This window comes from Hemitrygon akajei, chromosome 24 (genome assembly GCF_048418815.1).
Source record: "Hemitrygon akajei chromosome 24, sHemAka1.3, whole genome shotgun sequence".
Taxonomy (NCBI): Eukaryota; Metazoa; Chordata; class Chondrichthyes; order Myliobatiformes; family Dasyatidae; genus Hemitrygon; species Hemitrygon akajei.
In genome coordinates this window covers 17,161,544-17,180,293 of record NC_133147.1, presented here as the reverse complement: position 1 = coordinate 17,180,293, position 18,750 = coordinate 17,161,544, and the positions used below count along the sequence as shown (strand labels likewise).

The 18,750-nt window shown below is 40.7% G+C and overlaps 1 protein-coding gene across 5 annotated transcripts in view; it reads left to right on the top strand.

Annotated features, from left to right (window-relative positions):
- The window catches only part of LOC140715901 (nuclear receptor coactivator 7), a 117,344-nt gene that overhangs the window by 17,642 nt on the left and 80,952 nt on the right, over positions 1–18,750 (top strand). For 2 of the 5 annotated variants that reach the window (XM_073028414.1, XM_073028413.1), the window contains 3 exons: positions 10,485–10,664; positions 17,299–17,369; positions 18,127–18,234. In XM_073028414.1, coding sequence (XP_072884515.1) covers positions 10,550–10,664; positions 17,299–17,369; positions 18,127–18,234 — 294 coding nt within the window. In that variant the 5' untranslated portion in view covers positions 10,485–10,549. Of the gene's footprint in view, positions 1–10,484; positions 10,665–17,298; positions 17,370–17,415; positions 17,546–18,126; positions 18,235–18,750 lie in introns of all 5 variants that reach the window. The other 3 variants (XM_073028416.1, XM_073028415.1, XM_073028417.1) reach the window with 3 other exon arrangements.

The following is an 18,750-nucleotide window of genomic DNA, read 5'->3' as shown; positions in this document are numbered from 1 at the left end:
CAAGTGGGAACCAGGGAACCCAGGGAGAACTCAAATAATTGGAACCCAAAGTCAGTTCACCATATTTCTAGAGCTGTGACACAGCAGTATTAAGTGTCACATGATTGGAAATTTGTACAGACTGTTTGATGGTATAAATTGCTCCCAGTGAATCATAAGTGAATGCTTTTAATGTAAGGAATAGATAGCCCTGGCAGTTTTCAGTTCCTTTTTTGGTTTATATTGGCCTAGTTATTTTAATCTACAATCTGCTGGTCCTATATATTGTCAGATCTTTTCTTCTTGTAAAGGTAATTGTTTTTAAAGCTAAAGGATAACAAGGTCTGGGGCAGCTATTTAAGGAGCTGTCGAGACAATCTGAAATGGATATTACTCTGAGGCTGGCTCTCAGACTGAGTGGAGGGGAAGCAACAATCCTTAGACTTGGGAGGAGGAAGTGATGGCCACTCTTCACAAAACTCAACTGTCAAATATCAGAGAAACAGAGTTCCAATTTTTGACTTAATATCCTGCCAATGCTTCATATTGTAGGGTAATGTAATTGGTGGAAATGTACAGAATTCACAACTACTGACATTGGGCTTGAGTTCATTTTAAGAGGTGGGTCTGACATAATGAGGAAATTATATAAAGGACTTTTAGCGCACTTTGAGTTCATTTTTTTGGTGTTCAGTAAATGAGTTACTGCGGCTCTTCTGAAACATAAACCACCACCGCTGTTTATTTGAAAACCTACAATATCACATGTTTTTAAAAAAAAGCAACCTGAGTTAAATTCCACATGACAGGGCGAAATGGAAGCATAGAAGTTTGCAAGGCGCTATTACTGCTCAGGGCATTGGAGTTCAGAGTTAATTCAGACACTGCTTGTAAGGAGTTTGTATGTCATCTCCATAAACGTGGGTTTCCTCTAGGTGCTCCAGTTTCCTTCCGCAGTCCAAAGACGTACCAGTTAGTGGGTTAATTGGTTATTGTAAATTGTCCTGTGGTTACGCTAGGGTTAAATAGGGGAGTTGCTGGGCTGGAAGGGCCTGTTCCAGGCTGTATCTCTAAATGAGTAACTAAAAATAGTTGGAGTGAACATTTAGCAGAAATCTGCATTTTTCCTCAACTTACTTTTTGTTTTGAAGAATGCCGCCCTGAACAGATCACCCAGGCATACCAAAATGGTGCCTTCAAAGCAGGTTGCCACATCAAATGGAAAAATGCAGCTTCATGTTTGAGTGAACAAATCTTCGCTCACTAATGTTCAGTAATACAGTACCTGGTATTTCTGAAACATACAGCATTACATGGTATGTTTCAGGTCACAATGTCATGTGGAAATTGCAAAGGGATATTCAATGAATTCCCGCTTCCCTTATGATATTAACCTTGACTTCCTCCTGTGATCCCTACCATGACAGAAGTCAATTTAGTTAAGTTTCAGATGTTTATCAAGAAATCAATTCAAGTACTGGATATAGTATGGGATAAGGGACCTAAAATGATCTTGCTTTTGATCTGGAAGCGTGCCTTTAACCATACTGTTCCCGTACTTCCTGTAAGGAGTTTGTACATTCTCTCCGTGACCTCGTGGGTTTCTTCCAGTTGCTCCGGTTTCCTCCCACAGTCCAAAGATGGACCGGTTAGTAGGTTAATTGATTGTTGTAAATTGCCTCATGATTAGGCTAGGGTTAAATTGGGGGATGCCAGATGGCACAATTCAAAGGGCCTATTCAGTGCTGTAACTCAACAAACAAACAAATAAATAAATAACACTGTTATCTACCTGATAATGTAGAAAGTTACCCAGGTACCACAAAAAGCAGAACTAACCAATCCAGGTAATTATCATCTAATCACAGTCCAAGTGAAGGAAGTCCACCATCAACAGCATTAGCAATTGCCTTTTGCCAAATGGTGCTCACTTTCTGATTTGCCAGGATCTCTCAGCTCCAAATGTCATCACAGCCTTGACACAAACATCTCTTTGTCCTAGATTATTAAAAGGACTGTCCAAGGCATCATGTGATCTAGTGTGGCATCTAGGCACTCTGGCAAAGTTGTAATCAGTGGGCTTCTAAGGGAAAGCAGTGGCTGGAATCGTAACTCTGTAATCTCGTTGGACATCAGTCCTCCCTGTCCCAGGACATCACTGTGAGAATTCTTCAGGCCCCTGTTCCGGGCGCTGAGTAGGCTTCGGTCAATTATGGAAAACTCTGAACATCCTCTACATAGCACCATCCAGAGACAGAGAAGCAGTTTCAGCGACAGGTTACTATCGATGCAATGCTCCTCAGACAGGATGAAGAGGTCAATACTCCCCAATGCCATTAGGCTTTACAATTCAACCGCCAGGACTTAAGAACTTTTTAAAAGCTATTATTAATGCTTTTTGAGATAGTGATTTAGATGCATATCATATTTTTTACTGAGTTAAGTATTGTATGTAATTAGTTTTGCTACAACAAGTGTATGGGACATTGGAAAAAAAAAGTTGAATTTCCCCATGGGAATGAATAAAGTATCTATCTATCTATCTATCTTCAGCAATGAGCTTTCATCCTGCATGCTTAATTCCAGTTACAATTCCTCAGCAAATGAAGCAGTCCATGGCTGTGTACAGCAAGTGCAAGCGCATTCGTGTGCATGCAGATGTCACAGGTCTTACTTTCTCCACTAAGAATGTCCTGACAAGCTGCATCTCCATCTGGTATGGGAGTAGCCAAGCATTAGTCTGGAAGTCCCGCCAAAGGATTGTGAGAACAGCTGAGAGGATCAAAGGGGTCTCCCTATCATCCATCAGAGATATTTATCAGGAGCGCTGTGTACGCAGGGCCCTTAGTATTATTAAGCATCACACCCATCCATCCAGCATCCTCCTTGACTTCCTACCATCAGGCAGGAGACTCAGACGCATAAAAACAAAAACAGTCAGAGTGGGAAACAGTTCCTTCCCTCAAGCCATTAGGCTTCTGAACTCCGTGCTGCATTGCATTTGAAGTGTCACGGGTTAATCTGTTATATACCTTACAATATTTAATTACTGCACTTTGCATTGTTTATTTATGCATAATTTATCTGTAGATTTGATCCCTACTTTCATAAGTTATTTTGTGTTATATGTGTGTTATGTGTACTACTGTGCTTTACACCCTGGTCCAGAGAAAGGACGTCTTGTTTAGCAGTATATGTCTACAATAAACTTCACTTGACTTGAAAATTGCCAGGTAGTGCTCATCTTCAAGAAGAGAAATAAAACTATTTTAATGTCAAAATTTCATTGTAAATAAAGCAATAAATATTAACACCCATTTATTTTACTTCTGTGACACAAGTGTTCTAGGATTTTGTGATAAGGTGGTGATGAATATAGTGGAAATTTGAAATAATTCTGGATGATGGCAAACTTGAGCTGGTCAGTGGCTCAGGAGAATTTACTGTGTTACCAAGAAGTTTAAAAAAGGAATGAAATTATGTTTTACAAATTGATGTGAAAAATTCAAAAAGATCCAGGTGCTTCACATTTAACTACTTTCTATCTAAATTGTTTGTAAGTTACTGTGAATGAAAATATGTTTTCAGATAGTTCTGGCAAACAGAAGATTCACTAACTGATCACCAAATCTGCTTTTGATGGTATTTGCAGGAGAATGGAGATGGAAATTAGCCAGGACATAAGATGAGCTATGCAAAATACCACTATAGAATCTTTTTGGTACACCTGAAGAGACAGGCAGAGATGGAAGCTCTGAGAATGTACCTCTTCGTTAAGATCAGGGGTTCCCAACCTTTGTATACCATGGACCCCTGCCATTAACCGAGGAGTCCGTGGACCCCAGGTTGGGAACCCCTGCTCTGGATCTTCTGGATTTTGCATGTTCAGAGAGGTTGCTCCTTGAGTCCAATCTTACATGGACTTTGTATCTACCATTCACGTGGATACTTGTGATTTTTCGCTGGTGTGTTTGCAATTGTGCAGGAGAGAGCAAGAGAGACAGAGGTTCAAAATATTCCCTAAAGAAAGCATGATGAAATATATCAGTCAAGATGAAAATATTTGCATATTAATTCTACTCCATTCTCCCACCTCCCCACCACTTTCATGGGCCCATTTTCCTTATACAGCAAAGAAATAAACCATTAAACAATTTCCTATCCCTTCAAGGAACAACTATCATGTGGACAGGATCCTTGATAGTATGTTTTACTTTTCATCCTTTACTCATTAATCCAACCCTGAAACTATTACCAAAGAAGCACAGTCATCAGATAGCTCAATATATTGTCAATAACTCAATATGTTGTCCAACACAAATTCTAAAGTGACTGCAGAGAGATAATATGCACATAAAATATTTTGAAAGCCACATCTGAGGGAGTTGTGGAACACTTGACATGAATAGTTTCAAAGTCAACTTTAATTTCAAATGCAAAAGTTCATGAATGCGCAGGTGCAATGAAAAATTTACTTGCAGCAGCAGCACAATCACATAGTGTCAGATAAGCAGCATTTTATTAGGCCATAAGACATAGAAGCAGAATTAGGCCATTTGGCCTATTGAATCTCCTCCACCATTCCATCATGGCCAATTTATTAATGCCCATTCTTTTGCCAACTCCCTGTAACTTTTGACACCCTGTCTAATCAAGAGCCTATCAAACTCAGCTTTCAATATACTCAATGACTTGACCTTTATAGCCATCTATGGCAATGCATTCTACAGATTCACTACCCTCTGGCTAAAGAAATTTCTCCTAATCTCTGTCCTACATGGATGTTCCTCTATTCTGAGGCTGTGCCCACTGGTCCTATACTTCCCCCACTATAGGAAACATACTCTCCAAATCCACTCTATTTATGCCTTTCAATATTCAATAGGTTTCAATGAGATTCCCCTCATTCTTCTAAACTCCAGTAATTACAGGCCCAGAGCCATCAAAAATGCTTCTCATATGATAACCCTTTCAATTCCAGAATCATTCTTATGAACCTCCTCTGGACCTTCTCATATGCCAGTATATCCTTTCATAGATAAAGGGACCTAAAACTGCTCACAATACTCCAAGAGTGGTATGACCAATTCCTTATAAAGCCTTGGCATTATATCCCTGTTTTTATATTCTAGTCATCTTGAAATGAATGCTACATTGCATTTGCCTTCCTCACCATGAAATCAACCTACAAAGTAACCTTTAGGGAAACCTGCACAAGGACACCCAAGTCCCTTTGCACCTTGATATTTGAATTTTTTTTCCCGTTTAGGAAATAGACTGTGCTTTTGTTCCTTCTACCAAAGTGCTTGACTATACACTTCCTTACACTATATTCCATCTGCCATTACTTTCCCCTTTCTCCCAATCTGTCTAATTCCCTCTGCAGACTCCCTGCTTCCTCAACACTACCTGCCCCTCTATCTATCTTTGTATCATCTGCAAACTTGGTGACAAAGCTGTCAATTCCATTATCCAAATCACTGACATACAATGTGAAAAGAAGTGGTGCCAATATCTGACCCCTACAGAACACCAGAATAGGCTCCCTTTATTCTGACGCTTTGCTTCCTGCAGTCAGCCAACCTTCTATCTATTCTAGTTTCTTTCCTGTAATAGCATGGGCTCTTGTTAATCAGTCTCATGTGTGGTAAACACGAGGAAATCTGCAGATGCTGGAAATCCAAGCAACACACACAAAATGCTGTTGGAACGCAGCAGGCCAGGCAGCATCTATAGGGAGAAGCGCTGTCGATGTTTCTCCCTATAGATGCTGCCTGGCCTGCTGCGTTCCACCAGCATTTTGTGTGTGTTGCTCATGTGTGGTATCTTGTCAAAGGCCTTATGAAAATCCACTGGCTCCCTTTTGTCTATCTTGCCTGTTATTTCCTCAAAGAATTCCAATAGATTTGTCAGGCAGGATTTCCACTGTTGGTTTTTAAAATTTATGCTAACAAGTTCTTTGGAACGCCGTACTTCTTATTTGCATTGAAACTATTTGCAAAGCAATTTAATTCTTTGATAGAGAATCACACATTTCCATGTTTCCCTACAGCACTAATTAAATGTAGATTTTTTTTAGAAAATCAAATATTAGCTGTTTAATATGCACAGTCAATTGCATTGTATTGTTACTTTTACCCTAAGAAAAGATATTTCTTATCTAAGGAAAGATTTTTATTTATTTAGAGAAACAGAGCAGAATAGGCCCTTCTGGCCCTTCAAGCTGTGCCACCCAACTTAACCCCAGCCTAATCATGGGATGATTTAGGATGACCGATTAACCTATTAACTGGTTCATCTTTGGAGTGTGGGAGGAAACTGGAGCACCAGGAAAGAACCCTTGCATTCACGGGAACAGACTCCTTACAGAAGACATCTGGATTGAATGCCAATGTCTTGAGCTTTAATAGTGTTGCACTAACCGCTACATTACAGGAAAAGTTTTAATTGGGGAAGGGCAAATTATGAGGCTATAAGGCTAGAACTTGCGGATGTGAATTGGGATGATGTTTTTGCAGGGAAATGTACTATGGACATGTGGTCGATGTTTAGGGATCTCTTGCAGGATGTTAGGGATAAATTTGTCCTGGTGAGGAAGATAAAGAATGGTAGAGTGAAGGAACCATGGGTGACAAGTGAGGTGGAGAATCTAGTCAGGTGGAAGAAGGCAGCATACATGAGGTTTAGGAAGCAAGGATCAAATGAGTCTATTGAGGAATAAAGGGTCGCAAGAAAGGAGCTTAAGAAGGGGCTGAGGAGAGCAAGAAGGGGGCATGAGAAGGCCTTGGCGAGTAGGGTAAAGGAAAATCTCAAGGCAATTATTCAATTATGCGAAGAACAAAAGGTTGACAGGAGTGAAGATAGGATCGATTAGAGTTAAAGGTGGGAAGATGTACGTGGAGGCTGTAGAAGTGAGCGAGGTCCTCAATGAATACTTCTCTTCGGTATTCACCAATGAGAGAGAACTTGATGACGGTGAGGACAATATGAGTGAGGTTGATGTTCTGGAGCATGTTGATATTAAGGGAGAAGAGGTGTTGGAGTTGTTAAAATACATTAGGATGGATAAGTCCCTGTAGCCTGACGGAATATTCCCCAGGCTGCTCCATGAGGCGAGGGAAGAGATTGCTGAGCCTCTGGCTAGGATCTTTATGTCCTCGTTGTCCACGGGAATGGTACCAGAGGATTGGAGGGAGGCGAATGTTGTCCCCTTGTTCAAAAAAGATAGTAGGGATATTTCAGCTAATTATAGACCAGTGAGCCTTATGTCTGTGGTGGGAAAGCTGTTGGAAAAGATTCTTAGAGATAGAATCTATGGACATTTAGAGAATCATGGTCTGATCAGGGACAGTCAGCATGGCTTTGTGAAGGGCAGATCGTGCCTAACAAGCCTGATAGAGTTCTTTGAGGAGGTGACCAGGCATATAGATGGGGGTAGTGCAGTGGATGTGATCTACATGGATTTTAGTAAGGCATTTGACAAGGTACCACACGGTAGGCTTATTCAGAAAGTCAGAAGGCATGGGATCCAGGGAAGTTTGGCCAGGTGGATTCAGAATTGGCTTGCCTGAAGAAAGCTGAGGGTCATGGTGGAGGGAGTATATTCGGATTGGAGGGTTGTGACTAGTGGTGTCCCACAAGGATCAGTTCTGGGACCTCTACTTTTCGTGATTTTTATTAACGACCTGAATGTGGGGGTAGAAGGGTGGGTTGGCAAGTTTGCAGATGACACAAAGGTTGGTGGTGTTGTAGATAGTGTAGAGGATTGTCAAAGATTGCAGGGAAACATTGATAGGATACAGAAGTGGGCTGAGAAGCGGCAGATGGAGTTCAACCCAGAGAAGTGTGAGGTGGTACACTTTGAAAGGACAAACTCCAAGACAGAGTACAAAGTAAATGGCAGGATACTTGGTAGTGTAGAGGAGCAGAGGGATCTGGGGGTACATGTCCACAGATCCCTGAAAGTTGCCTCACAGGTAGATAGGGTAGTTAAGAAAGCTCATGGAATGTTAGCTTTCATAAGTCAAGGGATAGAGTTTAAGAGTCGCGGGGTAATGATGCAGCTCTATAAAACTCTGGTTAGGCCACACTTGGAGTACTGTCTCCAGTTCTGGTCGCCTCATTATAGGAAGGATGTGGAGGCATTGGAAAGGGTACAGAGGAGATTTACTAGGATGTGCCTGGTTTAGAGAGTATGGATTATGATTAGAGATTAAGGGAGCTAGGGCTTTACTCTTTGGAGAGAAGGAGGATGAGAGGAGACATGATAGAGGTATACATTAAGAGGAATAGATAGAGTGGACAGCCAGCGCCTCTTCCCCAGGGCACCACTGCTCAATACAAGAGGACGTGGCTTTAAGGTAAGGGGAGGAAAGTTCAAGAGGGATATTAGAGGAAGGTTTTTTACTCAGAGAGTGGTTGGTGCGTGGAATGCACTGCCTGAGTCAGTGGTGGAGGCAGATACACTAGTGACATTTAAGAGGCTACTAGACAGATATATGGAGGAATTTAAGGTGGAGGGTTATATGGGAGGCAGGGTTTAAGGGTCAGCACAACATTGTGGGCCGAATGTCCTGTACTGTGCTGTATAGTTCTTTGTTCTTTACCATGATATCCATATACAGACATACAGTGTTTGCCATGGAGAGAACGCCATGAGATTTATCAGTCTGATTCCTGAGATGTCAGGACTGTTGTATGAGAAGTGATTGGCCTCTATTCACAGACTTTGAACAATGAAAGGGGTCTCATGAAAAGTGGGCTAGACAGATCAGATGAGGGGAGGATATTTTCCATGACTGAGGGGTATGGAACAAGCGGTCACTGTTTCAGGACACAGGGTGATGTTTAGGATTGAGATGACAGAAAAATTCCTCACTCAGAAGGTAGAATTCTCTATGAAGGAGAGCATAAGAGAACAAGTCAGTGAATGGGTCAATTTGCAATCACTTTGAAAATGGAGCAAGTGTCAAATGTCCTAATAAATGTTTGACTAAGATTAATACAATATAACTTTTTACATCAAATATATATTACACCACAAAAAATAAATAGATTAAACTCAAATTTATCTGATCAATGTTTTCGATGTAATCAAGAAATCGGTACTTTTTTACACTCTACTTGGTCTTGTTTTAAAATTCAAACTTTTTGGACAAATTTAAGAACTTTACTGGAACAAATTATTGGAATACAACTTCCACATAATCCAACATTATTTTTACTAGGCGATATTGAAGGGATAAAATCGAAATCCAAATTGAATAAATATCAGAAAGAATTCATAAAAATTGCATTGGCAGTAGCCAAAAAGGCTATTGCAGTTACTTGGAAATCGAATTCATACTTAAGTATAGATCGCTGGAAGAATGAAATTTTTAGCTGCATTCCACTTGAAAAAATTACTTATAATTTAAGAGATAAATATGAAATATTTCTGAAAATTTGGCGCCTTTATTTACAAAAAATAGGATTAAATATATAGGTGCTCCGAAGATAAAATTATTGGTTATCTGGGGAAAGTAATAAATATACATATTAAAGCTATTATGAACTCCATGGAGCATGTGGGATCTTCCGATATCCAGGCATTCTTTCTTTCTTTTTTCTTTCTTTTTTTTTCTATAGGGAGATGTTAGGGGGGAGGGGTTAAGGGGAGGGGGGAAGGGTTGATAATTTTTTTTTCCTTTCTGTAACCTATTTGTTTTTTAAGTGTCAAATGTCCTTTTCCTGCTCCCGTTTTCTGTGCTACTTCAATTTCTTTACCTTTTCCCCATGAAAGCTCACGGTTCTTGAGGCAAAATAGTCTTGATACAACACCTGCTGTTCTAATTATTTTCCTCCTGAAAGATTTATATTTCAGAGAATGTAAAAGGCAGCACTGTCTCATATCTTTTAATTTTGGATCACAAATCTTTTCTGGTGAGCTAACCATTAGAGTAGCAAGACTTCCATGTCACCACAAGGTGTCCTTGCTGTTTAAAGGTTCAACAACTGAATAAGATTTGATAGAGGTATCCAAAATTATGAGGGGTATTGATAGGGTAAATGCAAGCAGGCTTTTTCCGCTGAGGTTGGATGGGACTACAACTAGAGGTCATGGGTGAAAGGTGAAAAGTTTAAAGGGAACATGAGCGGAAACTTCTTCACTCAGAGGGTCGTGTGTGTGTGGAATGAGCTACCAGCGCAAATGGTGCATGCAAGCTCAATTTCAGCATTTAAGAGAAGTTTGGATAGGCACATGGACAGCATAGGTGTGGAGGGCTATGGTCCACCGCAGACTGGATGGACTGAGGGGCCTGTTTCTATACTATACTTTTCTATGACTCTAATAAATCTGCTTACAGTAATTATTTTAAGTTTACAACTCAGCATCAGAACTTTAAAGGAACCTCCAAGGTATCTATTCTATTGTGTGGACAGGTTGGCATTTGTAAGGTTTATGGCGGATTTATATGGACAGAATCTGCTGAAAGAGTTTTAATTGAATAATTTCTTTCCAAAAGATCAAAGGGGAAATGTGAGCAAACTGAAGTCACCTCAATAGTCTTCAGGGAATGAGCACAGAAACATGAAAATGACCTCCACAACAAACAAAGCAGCTGTGTTTAATGGAGCACAGTTCACACCAGTAACGGATCCATCAGGAAGACAGAAAACTGATCTTCAACAACGCCATACAATAGGTAATTTAAAAAAATATGTTTGCTTGTGAGTATTCACATCGGTATGTGGAATTTACTATATCTTTAGAAACAAAATAGTAGCTAAAGGGAACAGTTCTTTATTTCTCACAACTTCTGCCATATCTTTTTGAAGATATTGACTCCAATATCCTCCTGGTCTCCAAGGAAGTACTGTAACATTTTTAAAAATTAGCTTACCAGGCTCCTTTGACTTTGGCTTACGTTCTAGCACAGTCTGACTGTGTAACAAGGGCCACTCTCGTGCTTGAGTAAAAATTAGTTTTGTTGTTTAAATTGACCTCACCAGCTCTGGGGTATGTGTCCTTGATGCAGATGGCTGTATCAAGAAACAAAATGAATTGGGTCAGGTGATGTTGCGTTTTGCTTAAACTCCTCCCCTTGCCACTTTTCTTCCCTCATTTTCCCTCTTCCCCCACTCCCCTTTCCTCATTTCCCCCTTTCTCCCACTCTCCCTCTTCCCCAACTCCCCCCTTCCTTAACTCTCCCTCTTCCTCCACTCGCCTTCCCTCATCCCTTCTCCCATTCCTCCTCTGTCCCCATTACCTCTTCCCCAATCTCCCTATTGTCCCCCGTTTCCCCTTTCTCCCCACTCTCTCTCTTCCCTCATTTCCCCACTTCCTCCACTCTGCAATACCACAATATCCACCAATCTGAAATCTACCAGGCTGGGGAAATTAAATATACCCCCTTAAACTCAATGTCTGTGTGTTTATTAGTTGAGACTTGGACATCAGGAAAACTCCCAGATCACTATCTTGTCTTCCAGTAATCAAAGGGGCAAGAGTAAAGTAAGAGTTATTTACAATGCTCTCACTAAAGAGAAGAAACTGTGCATGGTTCCTGTTCCTAGTCTCATCTCTCCTAATCTTCTGGATGAGAATAAGATCAGGCCTGGATGTCCTTCATGAAAATTTCCCATGTTAACTTGAGCAAGGTAACAGGAATAGATTTTGCTGATGAAGCTACACTCTGTTGAGAAGATAATTACCTCTGAAGAGAAGGGTAATTGGATGTTTAAAAATTATTTGAAAGTGATGGAATTATCATTTGGAGTGCTGCTGTGGATGTTGTGTTGTTCCTGTTATGCTGCACCTGGCTTTAGAATTAGAATCAGGTTTAATAGTGCAAAAGTAGAAATAAAAGTTAGTGAGGTAGTGTTCATGGTTCAATGTCCATTCAGAAATTGGATGGCAGAGGGAAAGAAGCTGTTCCTGAATCGTTGAGTGTGCATCTTCAGGCTTCTGTACCTCCTTCCTGATGGTGGCAATGAGAACAAGACATGACCTGGGTGATGGGGGAACCTTTTTGAGGCATTGCTTCTGGAAGATGTCCTGAATATTATGGAGGCTAGTGCCCATGATGGAGGTGGATGAGTTACAACTCTCTGCAGCTTATTTTAACTGGGGATTCCCAACCCTGTTTATTCCATGGATCCATACCATTAACCGAGGGGTCCATGGACACCAGGTTTGGAACCCCTGCTTTAAACTTTCTATCAGAAATTCTATTTATAACCCGCAAAAATTAACTACCCTAGAACCAGTGATTAAAGGACATTCTCTTATTTATTGTATCGATGAGTGACTGTAGCTCACAGGCAACCTGATCATTTGCTCTTGTCAGAATGGTAATAGTATAAAGACCCAAGATACAAGAGACAGCAGATGCTGGAATTGGAAGCATAAAACAAAATTTTGGGGAAGCTCAGTGGGTCAGACAACATCTGCAGAAAGAAACAAGCACTCGACATTTTGGGCCAAGAAATCTGAAGCATCAGCTGTCCATTTCCCCCCAACATGGATGCTGCCTGTACTGTTGTGTATTTAATATTTCAATAATATTTGAGTAATCTTGTACATATATTGGTTGATTAAGTATTCATGTTTGTTTAAACAATTAATTAAATGTTTTATGTTAAAATGCATTAATTGACTACATCACCATACTACCACATGAAACAGGTGCGCCTCACTTAGTAAAGACTAAGTTACACCCACATTTAGAAACATGGAAACATAGTTCCTTGGCCACGTGCCTTCCTTTGAAGTAATTTATTGTTTAGAAGGTATAAAGCATAATATTAGCAACGAGAATGGGTTAACGTCTTCCCTGACCAAGGGGATCACTCTGCTTGGTAGGTGAGACTTGTGGCTGTGAAACAATCGCAGGACTTCCATGTCATAAATGACATGAGCCACTTGACACCAAATGCACATAATGGTGTCAAATCCAATGTAATGATAAGTTTAAATGATCGAAGTTCAATGTACATTTAATATCAGGGAATGTACTCACAACCTGAAATTCATGCTCTTCACAGACATCCACGAAACAAAGAAACCCCATACAACGATAGAAACGTCAAAGCCCTGAAGCTGCTCCCTTCTTACAAGCATCGGCAAAAGGCATCGACCACCCACTCTACCCCCACACACGCCAGCAGAAGCACCAACCCCCCCACCCCACCATGCAAGCAGCAGCAGCAGAAACTCCAAACAGTCCATTGATCCAGAGTCCATCAAACTACAGTCCACAAACCAGCACTTTGATATTTCAAACAAGTGAAGATCTGCAGATACTGAAAATCCAAGCCACGCACACAAAATGCTGGAGGAACTCAGCAGGCCAGGCACCATTTATGGATAAGAGTATAGTTGACGTTTTGACCCGAGACCCTTCATCAAAACACAGACAGGTTCCCTCTCTCTCTCTCTCTCTCTCTCTCTCTCTCTCTCTCTCTCTCTCTCCAGCAAAAGAGGTTGGTCCTACAACAACAAGAGTAGAGACCAGCAACTCACTGTCCCAATGTTACAATCTTCTGCAAATCCCCTGTCTCAGGCATGAACAGGCTCTCATTCTCCATCGAAAAAGAGAAGGATCGGTCAAGTACATAAAAAGATCATAAAAAGTGGTCTTTGTAAAAGCAGTAAGTTGTTGAGTAAACTGAAACAACAACTGCAAGTACTGGAGATCTAAAGTAGTGCAGTCAGGGAAGATCTGTGAGGAGAGAAACAGAGTTACTGTTTCAGATTGAACTTTTTTCCGAACTGTTTAATTAGTGTCATCTCTCTGGCTATACATGTTCATACAGTATATCCAGAATCACTGGAACTAGTATTACAAACAATCCTCTATTAAAGGCAGCCTTTAGAAGTATTAATTTTTAGAACTGCATTCACCAGCCAGAGAATGACTGGAGTCCACTTACTGTTTGCTGTTCCTCTCCGTGCCTTGTGGCGCATCGGCACGAATTACTAACTCAACCCAGCGCAGATGGAAAGCGTGCAAGGAGCTGGGCGGATTCGAACCCCATGCCCACTTGCCCCTAAGTCTGGTGCGGATGCAACTAAATCACCAGCCAACTTAAAGTCCATTTCTAAAACCCGCCTAATCCCTTGTGTTTACTGTTCATGCTTTTGTTTGGTTTTGGAAGTCTTACCTAGAAAAGGGCAGAAATATACAAATGTTTGTATATATATTACAAGAAGAATTTCACAAATGAAATTTGTTAGGTTATCTGAACCTTGAATAGAGCTGTGCACAAACAGGTCAAATCACGTCAATTGGAAAGTTGGTGTGTTCCTGCAAGTTCTCATCATTTTAATCAGAGCTTCCCAACCTGGGATCCACTGATCCCTCATCTAATGGTTAGGGTCCATGGCATAAAAAAGGCTGGAAACCCTTGATCTGAATGAAGAAAAGTCAATATAATATTTCTTTCAAAAGCTGGTTTGTAAACATTATTTCTTTGGGATCCTTATGGCACCAGTAAAATTAATTACATGTGTACATTTTTACCTTTCCAAAATTATTCTCTTGAGGGCTGATAAATTATTGAGTTGAATACAATAAAGGAGATTGTTTTACCCCATGATTTACTGTCCACAACAATTCCTACTCAGAACATGTCGGAATTAACATCATACTTTCTGACTCAACTGGGTAAAACTGCTCTCTGATTTTAATCAGACTACAAAAGGAAGGATTTGCAATGAGAATGGAAATATTTGAGGGCTTAAATTGACATTTATGATTTGACAATTGTTTAGGCCATTTGGCCCATGGAGTCTGCTCCTCCATTTCAACATGGCTGATCCATTTTCGCTCTCATCCAAATCTTCTGCCTTCTTCTCATACCTCTTCATTCACTGACTAATCAAGACTCTATCAACCACTGCTTAAATATACCCAATAACTTGGTCTCTGCAGCCACCTGTAGCAATGAATTCCGCAGATTTACCATACTCTGGCTAAAGAAATTCCTCCTTATCTCCATTCCAAAAGGAGCCCCTCTATTCTGAGCTGTGTCCTCTGGTCTTAGACTCACCCACCCACCATAAGAAACATCCTCTCCACATCCATTCTGTCAAGGCTTTTCACCATTCAATAGGTTTCAATGAGGTCTGCCTGCCTTCTTCTGAATTCTAGTGAATACAGACCCAGAGCGACTAAACACTCTTCATATGACAAGCCATTCAATCCTGGAATCATTTTTGTGAACCTCCTTTGAATCTCCTTCAGTTTCAGCACATCCTTTCTTAGATAAGGGGCCGAAAACTGCTCACAGTACTCCAAGTGAGGCCTCACCAGTGCTTTATAAAGCCTCAACATTACATCCTTGTTTTTATATTCTAGCCCTCTTGAAACGAATGCTACCATTACATTTACCTTCCTCCCCACCAACTCAACCTGCAAGTTAACCTTTAGGGAATCCTGCATAAGTCCCTTTGCACCTCAGACTTCTGAATTTTCTCTCCATTTAGAAAACAATCTACCCTTTTATTTCTTCTACCAAAGTGCATCACCATACACTTCCCGACACTATTTTCCATCTGCCACTTCTTTGTCCATTCTCCTAATCTGTCTAAGTCCTTCTACATTTCCTCAAAACTAGCTGTCCCTCCACCTCTCTTTGTATCATCTGTAAACTTGGCCACAAAGCCATCGATTCCATCATCCGTCATTTACTTATCAGCTTTTCACTAGAAAATAAGCAAATTATCCTGGCAGGTCATAGCTAGTGAGAATGCTCAGATGCCTATGGTACAGGGTCTGGACCAGAGCCTTGTAAGATGAGTTCACTGACTGAATGGGCCTGCCTAATGCAACTGAATGATTGGTTTGAGTGCAGACGTGTTGTGTGAGCATGGGATATCTCTTTTATAGAGCTGTGACCACTCACCTAGTTTAAATGCTGGAATTGGATTACATATTGGAATCCTCCAAACTCATGATAGTTCTATCAAAACTTTAGTACCACCAAAGTGACCTAATAAAGCAGTCCATAAACACAAGAGATTCCGCAGATGCTGGAAATCTTGAGCAACACACACAAAATACTTGAGGAACTCAGCAAGCCAGGCAGAATCTATGGAGAAGAACACACAGTTGACTTTTCTTCATAAGACATGCTCTCTAACCCAAGCAGAATCCTGGTAAATCTCCTCAGTACCCTCTCTAAAGATTTACTAGGATGTTGCCATGATTAGAAGGCATTAAATTTGAGGAGAGGTTGAGCAAGCTAAGGCTTTTCTTTTTGGAGTGATGGAGGAATAGACAACTTGATAGAGGTGTGTAGGATTTTGAGAGGCATAGATAGAGTGGACAACTGGGACCTTTTTACCCAGAGTGAAAATGGCTAATACCTGAGAACATCAGTCCAAATTTACTTTGAACTTTGAACTTTAAGGTGAGTGGAGGAAAGTTTAGAGATGTCAGCAGTAGTTTTTTTTTACACAGGGAGTGTTAAGTACCTGGTTGGAATATTAGGTTCATTTAAGAGACTCATAGGTAGGCACAATATGTAGGGTAAAGTTATGGGTGACAGATGACTCATGTTGTTCATAATAGAAAATGTTTTACATAACTCACATATATTATCATTGAGTTGTGTTCACTTTAAGAAATGGTGTCTGATGTAATGTCATCTGTGTAAGGTGACAGCTTTTGGTTTCCTCAAAATGGGAATAAAGGGCTGAGGCTTTTGTTAAGCACTTAAAATGAATCGTGCATGTTTTATTCACAAAATCTCACAGGTACATGCATGAAAGAAAAATGGAGGATTGTGGGCTGTCTTATTTCCGATCCTTAGGGTTCCTTCCAGAGTCAGAAATGGCAACCAGATTTAATTCCAAGATTCCAATTTACTTTAGAATACAAACAAACATAAAAAAGAGCCAAGAAATGATGCTAAGAGGTGAACTAATGCTAATGAGTTTAAGACAAAGGAATAAAAGATGGTGCTTATGAAAAATATATCGCTTTTATAGATAAGGAAATTCCTTAGTTTGAGATGAATGAATTAATATGCTACATAATTAAAACAATTAAATCATGTGGGTAATGCGCTAATACTTAGCCAATGAAACCTGAGAAAGATGATAAACCATTAGTTTAGCTGCTATACCGCTTTCTGCCAGTGAGTGTGAAAAATACACGAGCTTGTTAAAAAAAACAAATCTTATAAAAGTATTACTTTAAAAAACAGTGGTTTCCAACAGAGCTACATAAGAAGGAAAGGTAAGATTGACCTTGGAGTAGGTTAAAAGGTTAGCACAGTATAATGGGCTCAAGGGCATGTACTTTACTATTTTTTATGTTCTATATCTTTCAGAAAATAAAAACAAGCAGAATAATAGTAGAAAACTAATCCAAGGGAGACTGGAAGGCACGATAGAATATAGAGTAAGTGCTATCCAATTATATCATTTTATTTGCCTTTCTTTATAAGTGCATTAGAAAAAAGTGCTGGAGGAACTCAGCAGGCCAGGCAGCATCTGTGGGAAAGAGTAAACAGTTGACGTTTCGGCCGAGACTCTTTATCAGGATTGGAAAAGAAGATAAAGCATCAGAGTACGAAGGTGAGGAGGAAGAAGTACAAGGTGATAGGTGAAACTGGGAGGGGGGAGGGGGGAAGTAAAAAGCTGGGAGGTTGATTCGTGAAAGAGATAAAGGGCTGGGTAAGGGGGAATCTGATAAGAGAGGACAGAAGACCATGGAGGAAAGGGAAGGGGGAGGACCACCAGAGGGAGGTGATGGGCAGGTAAGGCGGTAAGGCAAGAGAGGGAGACAGGAATGGGGAATGGTGGGGGGAGGGGGAGCAATTACCGGAAGATCGAGAAATTGATGTTCATTCGATCAGGCTGGAGGCTATCCAGATGGAATATAAGGTGTTGCTCCTCCAACCTGAGTGTGCCCTCATCGTGGTCACCCATTTAAATACTACTTCCTATTCCTCTTCCGACACGTCAGCCCATGGTCTCCTCTATTGCCCCTTCCTTTCCAGTCCTGATGAAGGGTCTCAGCCCGAAACGTCGACTTTTCCATAGATGCTGCCTCGCCTGCTGAGTTCCACCAGCATCTTGTGTGTGTTGCTTTGGATTTCCAGCATCTGCAGAATTTCTCATGTTAGAGATACAATGTGATTCTTTCTCCTTTATAGGCAGGAATGGAGGATACTCTTTGCAGCATAGCCCTGAAGTTCAACAGCACACCAAATAAGCTGGTTCATCTAAACAAGCTCTACTCACAAAGTATTGTCCCTGGGCAGGTACGTTCATTGCAAAATCCCCACTATCAGATGTATAATGGATGCATCATGGCCTGGTATGGGAACACCAATGCCTTTGAATGGAAAGTCCTACAAAAGATAGTGGATTCAGCCCAGTACATCACGGGTAAAGCCCTCCCAACCACTGAGCACCTCTATATGAAACGCTGTCATAGGAAAGCAGCAGCCATCATCAAAGATCCTCACTACCCAGGCCATGCTCTCTTCTTGCTGCTGCCATCAGGCAGAAGGTACAAGAGCCTCAGGACTCGCACCACCAGGTTCAAGAACAGTTACTACCCCTCAACCAGCAGGCTCTTGAACAAAAGGGGATAACTACACTCATCTATTGAGATGTTCCCACAACCAATGATCTTACTGTAAGGACTCTTTGTCTTGTAATTTCATACTCTCATTATTTTTGCTATTTATATATATTTGCATTTGCACAGTTTGTTGTCTTCTACACTCCGGTTGATCTTTCATCGATCCTGTTTTCAGTTACTATTCTATTGA